Below are 12,302 nucleotides of genomic sequence, written 5' to 3'. Positions count from 1 at the left end.
TGATGTTCCATAAGGCCAACCACATGTGGACATACATTCACATCACTTTAGCCCTGAATGATGAAAATACATCTGGGGTAACTTGTCTATACCTCCAGTATTAAGAATGACCCCATGGTCAATCATATGAAACTGTTTTGTAGTGACTGATTAAAAGCAAAACTGAAAGGCCCAGTTTAGAGTAGAAATGGGGACATAATTCTGTTAAATTCTGCTAGAAAAGAGTGACAACTGAACATGACTAAAGGCATCTTCATTTAAAGTCTCATTTCAATCTATAAAGCCCTTGAAATGTTATAGAGTGGATGCCAAATTTGACTTCAATCCATGAAGCCCCTGAAAAGTTATAGAGTGGATGCCAAATTTGACTTCAATCCATGAAGCCCTTCAAAAGTTATAGAACTAATGCCAAATTTGACTTGAATCCATGAAGCTCTTCAAAAGTTATAGAACTGATGTCAAATTTGACTTCAATCCATGAAGCCCTTCAAAAGTTATAGATTGGATGCCAAATTTGACTTGAATCCATTAAGCCCTTCAAAAGCTATAGAGTGGATGCCAAATTTGACCTCAATCCATGAAGCTCTTCAAAAGTCATAGAGTTGATGCCAAATTTGACCTCAATCCATGAAGCTCTTCAAAAGTCATAGAGTTGATGCCAAATTTGACTTCAATCCATGAAGCTCTTCAAAAGTTATAGAGTGGATGCCAAATCTGACTTCAATCCATGAAGCCCTTCAAAAGTTATAGAGTGGATGCCAAATTCGACTTGAATCCATGAAGCCCTTCAAAAGTTATAGAGTGGATGCCAAATTTGACTTGAATCCATGAAGCCCTTCAAAAGTTATAGAGTGGATGCCAAAGTCGACCTGAATCCAAGAAGCCCTTCAAAAGTTATAGAGTGGATGCCAAATCTGACTTCAATCCATGAAGCCCCTGAAAAGTTATAGAGTTGATACCACATTTTACTTCATCATGAAGTCTTTCAATAGATACTGAGTTGACACCAAATTTGGCTTCAATCCATGAAGCCCTTCAAAAGTTATAAAGTGGATGCCAAATTTGACTTCAATCCATGAAATCCTTCAAATGTATATAGTGGATGCCAGATGTGATTTCAATCCATGCAGCCTTATACAAGTTATAGAGTGGATGCATACATTTTTTGCTCGAAAAGTGTTGAAAACTGAAGGTGACATAGGTCTTTTTACTGTGAAATTCCATAACAAATTTTAGTTCAGCTCTCTAAGTTCTTCAAATTTAATGTGCCGTAACACATTTTAGTTCAGTTCTTTAAGTGTCCTTCAAATATAATACTCTGTAAAAAAATTTAGTTCAGTTCTCAAAGTCTTTCAAATGTAATGCTTCATTCCAAATTCATCAAGTTTTTCAAACGTAACTAATCTGATAATGAAATTTGTGATGGACTTGACTGGACATGACAGGAGTGGACAGGATAGAGTGTAACAAGAGTGGACAGAAGTGATGGGATAAGACAGGAGTGGACAGGATAGAGTGGGACAAGACAAGAGTGGACAGAAGTGATGGGACAAGACAGGAGTGCATGGGTAAAACGTGGATATTGTAAAGCATGCTTACATATTTATGATAAAGACAAATATCAATTGTAGGATTAAAAGACGTTCCATTCACAAGAAAAAACCTGCTTAAGTGATGTACAGAAAACTAATGTTGAACTCTCTACTTATAAAGATTGGACACCATCCACAGCATGATAATGTGAATTGCTTTTAGTCACAATTCTTTAGAGACTAGATGCCTGAATATATTAAATTTTAACTCTTCATTTTGTTTACTACTGGTGTAGTTGCTACCAGAAGAACTTGCATATGTTATCTGTATACTTTATACCATATTCCACTCAAAAATCCCTAAACTGGTCACTAAAGAGACCAAACATTTTGAATGTTTTATACAGGTGACTTGTATCAAGAGATCTCATAAGTATCTAAACAACCTAGGTTTGGGCTAAAATGAAATATATGTAGTCAGTCTGTGAATAAAGACAGTCAATTAAGATAAGTTTCAATGTTTACATCAATCATGAGTGATATTCTTAAGCAGAGGTCTCAAACTCAGTTCACCACAAGGACAACATGAGGGTTATTACATTGGCCAGAGGTCTCAAACTCAGTTCGCCACAAGGACAACATGAGGGCTATTACACTGGCCAGACGTCTCAAACTCAAGTCACCACAAGGACAACATGAGGGTTATTACACTGGCCAGAGGACTCGAACTCAGTTCACCACAAGGACAACATGAGGGCTATTACACTGGCCAGAGGTCTCAAACTCAAGTCACCACAAGGACAACATGAGGGTTATTACACTGGCCAGAGGACTCAAACTCAGTTCACCACAAGGACAACATGATGGCTATTACACTGGCCAGAGGTCTCAAACTCAAGTCACCACAAGGACAACATGAGAGCTATTACACTGGCCAGAGGTCTCAAACTCAAGTCACCACAAGGACAACATGAGGGCTATTACATTGGCCAGGCGGCTGCATTACTGAAACCTTTTCATTTCCATTATTTTACGAATTCTGGATTACAGGAAATAAATATATCGGCCTCATGTGACCCACAGTCCACCATGTTTGAGACCCCTGCTCTTATGTAACAAGAGTACCATGAATGGTAAATTATATGCCTACTCGGTGTTTAGTAGTCTTCATGTATGGTTGATTCCAGAGACTACTGACCTAACAAACACCATAGACCAAGATCTGCTGGTGCTTTATTCCATGGATCTATGCAGTTTGCATTTAGATCTGACTTGTGAGTGAGTATATAGTTACCTTGCAAACTTACTGTGCACATTTTACCTGACAAGTATGTGAGATTATATTTACCTAGCAACTCTACTGTGCATAGTTTACCTGACTCACATGTGAGTATATAATTACCTAGCAACCATACTGTGCATGTTTTACCTGACTTATATGTGAGTATATAGTTACCTAGCAACCATACTGTGCACTATTTACCTGACTTATATGTGAGCATATAGTCACCATGCAACCATAATGTGCACTATTTACCTGACTTATATGTGAGTATATAATTACATAGCAGCCCTACAGTGCATATTTTACCTGAACTTGACTAAATTGCTTTTCTTCATAATCTCATAATGACTAAGATCTGATGTCTTTTTTCTTTCTGAAAATAAAATAAATCAAAGTCAAATCATTAGTAACAGTACATCAAACATGATAATTTCACCCTCATTAATAAATACATTATGCACAGAAATAAGTTATTGATTCTTTGCATTTTTTAGAATATAAATATATATCCTATTTCATATTCATTGCAAATTGGAAATAAAGAAGATACCCAGTTATACAATTACGTACTACTCATTATCAAACTATATTCCTCTTTATATAACTGTATATTTATAAAAAAAATTATGTAACTGCATGAGTATAATATTAATTATGTATTTAAATGAGTATAATATTGTTTTATGTATTTAAATGAGTATACTATTAATTATGTATTTAAATGAGTATACTATTAATTATGTATTCCAATGAGTATAATATTGTTTTATGTATTTAAATGAGTATAATATTAATTATGTATTTTAATAAGTATACTATTAATTATGTATTTAAATGAGTATACTATTAATTATGTATTTTAATGAGTATAACATTGTTTTATGTATTTAAATGAGTATAATATTAATTATGTATTTAAATGAGTATAATATTGTTTTATGTATTTAAATAAGTATAATATTAATTATGTATTTAAATGAGTATAATATTGTTTCATGTATTTAAATGAGTATAATATTGTTTTATGTATTTAAATGAGTATAATATTAATTATGTATTTAAATGAGTATAATATTAACTATGTATTTTAATGAGTATAGTATTAATTATGTATTTAAATGAGTATAATATTAATTATGTATTAAATGAGTATACTATTAATTATGTATTTAAATGAGTATACTATTAATTATGTATTTAAATGAGTATAATATTAATTATGTATTTAAATGAGTATAATATTGTTTCATGTATTTAAATAAGTATAATATTGTTTTATGTATTTAAATGAGTATAATATTAATTATGTATTTAAATGAGTATAATATTAACTATGTATTTTAATGAGTATAGTATTAATTATGTATTTAAATGAGTATAATATTAATTATGTATTAAATGAGTATACTATTAATTATGTATTTAAATGAGTATACTATTAATTATGTATTTAAATGAGTATAATATTAATTATGTATTTTAATGAGTATAATATTGTTTGATGTATTTAAATGAGTATACTATTAATTATGTATTTAAATGAGTATAATATTAATTGTGTATTTAAATGAGTATAATATTGTTTTATGTATTTAAATGAGTATAATAATGTTTATGTATTTAAATGAGTATAATATTGTTTATATATTTAAATTAGTATAATATTATTTATGTATTTAAATGAGTATAATATTGTTTATTTAATTAAATGAGTATAATATTGTTTATGTATTTAAATATTTAATGAGTATAATATTGTTTTATGTATTTAAATGAGTATAATATTTTTTATGTATTTAAATGAGTATACTATTGTTCATATATTTAAATTAGTATAATATTTATGTATTTAAATGAGTATAACATTGTTTATTTAATTAAATGAGTATACTGTTATTTATGTATTTAAATGAGTATAATATTGTTTATATATTTAAATTAGTATAATATTATTTATGTAATTAAAAGAGTATAATATTATTTATGTATTTAAATGAGTATAATATTGTTTATATATTTAAATGAGTATAATATTTATGTTTTTAAATGAGTATAATATTGTTTATGTATTTAAATGAGTTTAATGTTATTTACATAATTAAATTTTTTAAACAAAAAATATGGTAGTTATAAAACTTAAAAATGACAATATATACACCATAATAAGCATTGTAACAGACCAATGAGACCTTAAACATCGATGGGTCAGAGTGTCTCTGTCTGAAAGATTAACAGTTTGAGAAAATTAATTTCCACTTAAATGGCCACATCTGGTCAGGTCCAAAATATAAATTTCAGCATTGATCACAGATCTTCAAGCCCTCTGTGGTCAATGTGAAAACCTTGTAGAGCATAATATTTTCAGCATCCTGTTTAACAACAATAACAAACTTATGTTACTATAAATAAGCCAGCTTGGTATAAAGATCCAAAATTACTAATAAGCCAGCTTGGTATAAAGATCCAAAATTACTAATAAGCCAACTTGGTATAAAGATAAAAAATTACTAATACGCCAACTTGGTATAAAGATACAAAATTACCTGCAAAATATTCCTCTATTACTTCAGGGGAACTGTCAGGCTGAAACATAATTTTTGTAATTTAATTAGCAGTTAATTCTAAAAAATCTGCATTCTAAGCTAAAGATAACACTGCTACGAACCCATTGCACTGGCTGTATAGTTACCCATCCCTTAAATGAAAATATACAGATGTCTCTCTACTCTTCATCTCTACTCCAATATGAATCTGTGAGATCTTGGCTATATGGAAGTCTGGTGAAAAACCCTCTGTAAGATCTTGGCTATATGGCAGTCTGGTGAAAAACCCACTCCAATATGAATCTGTGAGATCTTGACTATATGGGAGTCTGGTGAAAAACCCACTCCAGTATGAATCTGTGAGATCTTGGCTATATGGGAGTCTGGCGAAAAACCCATTCCAATATGAATCTGTGAGATCTTGGCTATATGGGAGTCTGGTGAAAAACCCACTCCAATATGAATCTGTGAGATCTTGGCTATGTGGGAGTCTGGTGAAAAACCCATTCCAATATGAATCTGTGAAATCTTGGCTATATCGGAGTCTGGTGAAAAACCCACTCCAATATGAATCTGTGAGATCTTGGCTATATGGGAGTCTGGTGAAAAACTGGGTTTTCTTTGTAATGCCAGAAAAAGCCTTTTCCAAAATTTGAAAAGTGATTCAACTGGCTCATGAGATGAGGTGACATAATACATCACTGTGATATATGCTATTGTTTTCAGCAAATAATGCATTATGTTTTACTAGCTGATAGAGACATGCCTCCTACATCAGAAAACAATGATTTATACTGGCTAACTGAGTCAGACTAATTCAATCATGCCTCTGGTACCAGCAAACAATGATTTATACTGGCTATCTAAGACTGACAAATTCAGACATGCCTCTAGTATTAGCAAACAACAACAGTTTTATTGAGTAATTAACACATGCCTCGATAAACAATGACAAATCGACTGCCCAACTGAGACATGCAGCATGATGTCCCACCCAGTCACATTATCCTGACACCAGGCCAACCATTCCTAACATTAACCTCTTAATGCTGAGCGCCTAGCAAGGCAGCTGTTAGTACCATTTCTGTAAGTCTCTGGTATTACTTAGCTGGGGTTAGAACCCATGACCTCCTGCTTCTGAGGTGGATGCACTAACCACTAGGCCACCGGAGCAGTCCCATCTAATGGTAATAATGATCAATGAAGCATTGTACCAGTCATTTCATATGGCAATGACCTCATGGAATCTCTTTTATTGAAACCAAGTATTCTGCAGATCATGTTTTCTGGCTTATCAACAGCCTTAAGAAGTCTGGCATATTAACAGTCTTATGAAGTCTGGCCTATCAAAAGCCTTATGAAGTCTGGCATATTAACAGCCTTACAAAGTCTGTCATATTAACAGCCTTAAGAAGTCTGGCATATTAACAGCCTTACGAAGTCTGGTCTATCAACAGTCTTATGAAGTCTGGCATATTAACAGCCTTATGAAGTCTGACCTATCAACAGCCTTAAGAAGTCTGGCATATTAACAGCCTTAAGAAGTCTGGCATATCAACAGCCTTATGAAGTCTGGCATATTACCAGCCTTATGAAGTCTGGCCTATCAAAAGCCTTATTAAGTCTGTCATATTAACAGCCTTACAAAGTCTGTCATATTAACAGCCTTATGAAGTCTGGCCTATCAACAGCCTTACAAAGTCTGGCATATTAACAGCCTTAAGAAGTCTGGCATATCAACAGCCTTATGAAGTCTGGCATATTAATAGCCTTATGAAGTCTGGCCTATCAAAAGCCTTATTAAGTCTGTCATATTAATAGCCTTACAAAGTCTGTCATATTAACAGCCTTACGAAGTCTGGCCTATCAACAGCCTTACGAAGTCTGGCCTATCAACAGCCTTATGAAGTCTGGCATATTAACAGCCTTACAAAGTCTGGCTTATCAACAGCCTTACAAAGTCTGGCTTATCAACAGTCTTATGAAGTCTGGCATATTGGCAGCCTTAAGAAGTCTGGCATATTAACATCCTTAAGAAGTCTGGCATATTAACAGCCTTATGAAGTCTGGACTATCAACAGCCTTACGAAGTCTGGCATATTAACAGCCTTATGAAGTCTGGCATATTAACAGCCTTAAGAAGTCTGGCATATTAACAGCCTTAAGAAGTCTGGCATATTAACAGCCTTATAAAGTCTGGACTATCAACAGCCTTATGAAGTCTGGCATATTAACAGCCTTATGAAGTCTGGCATGTTAACAGCCTTAAGAAGTCTGGCATATTAACAGCCTTAACAAGTCTGGCATATTAACAGCCTAATGAAGTCTGGCCTATCAACAGCCTTATGAAGTCTGGCATATCAACAGCCTTATGAAGTCTGCCCTATCAACAGCCTTACGAAGTCTGGCATATTAACAGCCTTAAGAAGTCTGGCATATCAACAGCCTTATGAAGTCTGTCATATTAACAGCCTTACAAAGTCTGTCATATTAACAGCCTTACAAAGTCTGGCATATTAACAGCCTTACAAGGTCTGGCCTATCAACAGCCTTACGAAGTCTGGCATATTAACAGCCTTAAGAAGTCTGGCATATTAACAGTCTTATGAAATCTGGCCTATCAACAGCCTTATGAAGTCTGGCATATTAACAGCCTTACGAAGTCTGGCCTATCAACAGTCTTACAAAGTCTGGCATATTAACAGCCTTAAGAAGTCTGGCATATTAACAGCCTTATGCAGTCTGGCATATTAGCAGCCTAATGAAGTCTGGCCTATCAACATCCTTATGAAGTCTGGCATATTAACAGCCTTATGAAGTCTGGCCTATCAACAGCCTTATGAAGTCTGGCATATTAACATCCTTAAGAAGTCTGGCATATTAACAGCCTTATGAAGTCTGGCCTATCAACAGCCTTATGATGTCTGACATATTAACAGCCTTAAGAAGTCTGGCATATTAACAGCCTTATGAAGTCTGGACTATCAACAGCCTTATGAAGTTTTGACTATCAACAGCCTTATGAAGTCTGGCCTATCAACAGCCTTATAAATCTAGCATATTAACAACCTTATGAAGTCTGGCCAATCAACAGCCTTATGAAGTCTGGGCTATCAACAGTCTTATGAAATCTGGCATATTAACAGCCTTATTAAGTTTGGACTATCAACAGCCATATGAAGTCTGGCCTTTTGATGTAACTTTTGGGTTATCAAAAAGGGAAAAGAATCCCAGAACATCATGGTATAATTTTTAAGCACCTATCAATATTGCACCAACATGTCAGGTAAATACAGCAACTAGTATAGAAGATGTCATTTTAAAACAGGACCTTATTACTGTTGATAACATCAACTCAAGACATTACTGTAAAGTAACATCAAGATCCATTGTCGGATTCAGCATTATGACAATATAGGCAAAATTTATGAAATCAGAAATTTTGTACAGACTGAGAAGACCCTCATCCCGACTAGTCCATTTAATTCAATGCATTCAGGAGCCCTGATACTGATTGAGAGGACCCTCATCCCTACTAGTTGATGAAATTCACTGCAATACAGATCCCTGATACAGACTGAGAGGACCCTCATCTCTACTAGTCCATGTAATTCACTGCAATATGGAGTCATGATTGAGATAACCTTTACCTGTACTAGTCCATGTAATTTGTTGCAATACAGAGTCATGATTGAGAGGACATCTATCCCTACTAGTCCATGTAGTTTGCTGCAATACAGAACCATGATTGAGAGGACCTGTACCCCTACTAGTCCATGTAATTCACTGCAATACTGTCATGCTTGAGAGGACCTCTATCCTTACTAGCCCATGCAATTCACTGCAATACAGTCATGATTGAGAAGACCTCTATCCCTACTAGTCCATGTAATTCACTGCAATAGTCATGATTGAGAGGACCTCTATCCCTACTAGTCCATGCAATTCACTGCAATACAGTCATGCTTGAGAGGATATTTGCCCCTACTAGTCCATGTAATTCACTGCAATATAGAGCCCTAATATAGAGGAGCATGATGATTGTAAACAGCTGTCTTATCATCATTAGTTTATTTCAATGTATATATGTTTGTCTAATACTACAACAAATTTACACAACGTTCAACAAATTTCCAAGGTCAGTGTCAGTCAGCAAAATGTATGCCACATGACATCACACAAAGACTGCTGTAAATTCAGTGTAAGTCAGTAAAATATATGCACATGACATCACACAAAGACTACTGTAAATTCAGTGCAAGTCAGTAAAATATACGCACATGACATCACACAAAGACTTCTGTAAATTCAGTGTAAGTCAGTAAAATATATGCACATGACATCACACAAAGACTGCTGAAAATTCAGTGTAAGTCAGTAAAATATACGCACATGACATCACACAAAGACTGCTGTAAAATATATCAGTGCAAGTCAGTAAAATGTATGTATATGATATCAAACAAAGATGGCTGTAAACAAAGTTAAATATGAACAGCATCAATCCACTGGCAATGGTCAATTGAAAAATATTTAAAAAAAAATAAACAACAACATTTTCCATTGTTTCTACCCTTTGGATTGGCTCTCCATGTAGAAAAATAATATAAATGCTGTCCTATTATCCCAATGGTAAAAACAAAAAATGGTGATGTCATCATACAACTTTACGCTGATAATAACATTAGCGTAAATTTTACTCACTTGAGCACTGACTTTAACTAAACCAAATATGATCATCAAAATACCCAGCAAAATTTAAAACAGAAGTGAATGAACTACGGATGCATACAGTTCTGTCTTTTAAATTATGATACAGGCTATACTCATATCTCCAGTTCAAGTGGAAGAAATCTTAAACACAGGTGATGTTATCTACTTAGTCTGTGGGTGGAAAGAGATCGTAATACTAGTGATGTTATCAATTTACAGTCTGTGGGTGGAAAAAAATCTTATATACTGGTATTGATATTTACTTACAGTCTGTGGGTGGAGATTATTTGGCAAGGACAATGCTGTTAGCATAACCTTTTCCTCTACTTCCCACCACTGACCCTGAAAAAAAAGACATTCATCATATATGGGGAATTCATTTTTTTGGACACAACTTGTGAGACCATACTGGTTTTCTGCAACAGAAAACCTACATGACTGGTTATGGCAGGGCCTAAGTCATTCAAGATTTCAAAAGGTCTGCAACAGAAAACCTACAGGACTGGTTAGGGGAGTTGGTGGAAGAACTAACCAAGGATAACTGCATGGAAGGGCCTGCGTTAATTCCGATAGACATACTGGCAGGAATTACTCCTGGAATTACTGGAGAATACCACCAAAGAGACCAAGGAATGGAGCTGACCCGGTAATGCAGCCCAGATGCACGTCTGACGTCCAAATAAGATCCCACTTGATGCCCTGGTGTGAAAAGGCCTGGTATAGCATTGAGATTGCCTGAATGTAATGACATACAGTTTTCATTTTTGGCTTGAAAACCATTTTCGATTATATCTCTATTTTAATATTCTAATTTGATCCTTTCTGAACTGCCATCAAAATTGTATTTACTATTTTTACAGTTTAAAAAGAATGCGTGATAGCAAATGATATGAGTCATTTAGACTTAAATGATTGGTATTTTTTAAAATATATATATATATATATATATATATATATATATATATATATATATATATATATATATATATATATATATATACACACACACACACACACTTTGTACACTAAATTCTAACATTAATTAAGAATGATTTGGAAAACTTTGACTAATTGCACAGGTGGCTTACACATTAATGGTATTTTGTATTGTCCATTAAAATAATGACTAAATTTGATTAAGTATGGGCTGGCATTTTAGGGCTGTGTGCATTTGTGTCTGCTGCTGGGTAACTTTCCTCCCTTGCCTCTCCCAGAATTCCTGTACCATGAATAATTCCACCTGTCTAAACCCAGGTGTCCCGATGTGATGTCTTAGTAGCAACCAATCGCAACGAGTGTCACATACTGTCTTGGTAGACACATAGCTCAGTGGAACAGACTGATAAATCTTTTTGGAACATGAGTGCATGTTGGGTCCATTCCCATTCATGAAAGCACTCCATTCAGGTCATTAGAGACTAAAATTGTCCCATGACCTGAGGCTAATTTAGCAGTGCTCTTTGAACACATTAATGTATCTGAGATGAGGCATGAATTCCTTCCCCTACGAATAATTATCAGTCTGCAGTGTGCGAACACCTCTATAATTTAAACAAGCAAGGACTGGTTATGGCAGGACCTAAATCATTCAAGATTTCCAAAGGTCTGCAACAGAAAACCTACAGGACTGGTTATGGCAGGACCAAAATCATTCAAGATTTCCAAAGGTCTGCAACAGAAAACCTACAGGACTGGTTCTGGCAGGACCTAAATCACTTAAGATTTCCGAAAGGTCTGCAACAGAAAACCAACAGGACTAGTTATGGCAGGGCCTAAATCACTTAAGATTTCCTAAGGTCTGCAACAGAAAACCTACAGGACTGGTTACAGCAGGGCCTAAATCACTTAAGATTTCCAAAGGTTTGCCACAGAAAACCTACAGGACTGGTTATAGCTGGGCCTAAATCATTCAAGATTTCGAAAGGTCAATATACTGTTCATTAACGTTATCGATTTCATTCTGAGGACTGTTATTTAAGTCATTAAAATTGTCTACTAATGTTTCTTTACCTGAATAACAGATGGAAGTCACAACAACATAAATATAAATTCCCAAAACTCACAGTGAAACAATAAATCAATGCAAAAAGTGATGGCATATCAATTATATCATAATGTAATTGTCGCGTCATTTCCAGCCGTGCAGTTAAGTTTTGATTTTACAAAAGCTGACTAATGTAAAGTGACCCAATGTTTGATGAATTATTTAAACATGCTATAAGGATACAG

The 12,302-nt window shown here is 34.3% G+C and overlaps 1 protein-coding gene across 6 annotated transcripts in view; it reads right to left on the bottom strand.

The window, feature by feature from the left end:
- The window catches only part of LOC149780129 (serine--tRNA synthetase-like protein Slimp), a 55,165-nt gene that overhangs the window by 26,281 nt on the left and 16,582 nt on the right, over window positions 1-12,302 (bottom strand). For 5 of the 6 annotated variants that reach the window (XR_016415012.1, XM_089936901.1, XM_089936899.1 and 2 more), the window contains 3 exons: window positions 10,341-10,415; window positions 5,361-5,400; window positions 3,124-3,190 (listed from right to left, as the gene is read on the bottom strand). Coding sequence is in view for 5 of the 6 variants with exons in the window: in XM_089936901.1 (XP_089793027.1) it covers window positions 3,124-3,190; window positions 5,361-5,400; window positions 10,341-10,415 (182 nt within the window). In the remaining variant the exon portion in view is untranslated. The remainder of the gene's footprint in view (window positions 1-3,123; window positions 3,191-5,360; window positions 5,401-10,340; window positions 10,416-12,302) is intronic. The other variant, XM_089936903.1, reaches the window with a different exon arrangement.

The sequence above is a fragment of the Sinohyriopsis cumingii genome, chromosome 16 (genome assembly GCF_028554795.1).
Source record: "Sinohyriopsis cumingii isolate HCF-2022 chromosome 16, ASM2855479v2, whole genome shotgun sequence".
Classification (NCBI taxonomy): Eukaryota; Metazoa; Mollusca; class Bivalvia; order Unionida; family Unionidae; genus Sinohyriopsis; species Sinohyriopsis cumingii.
The sequence above is the reverse complement of the archived record's forward strand: the minus strand, read 5'-3'. Positions and strand labels throughout refer to the sequence as shown.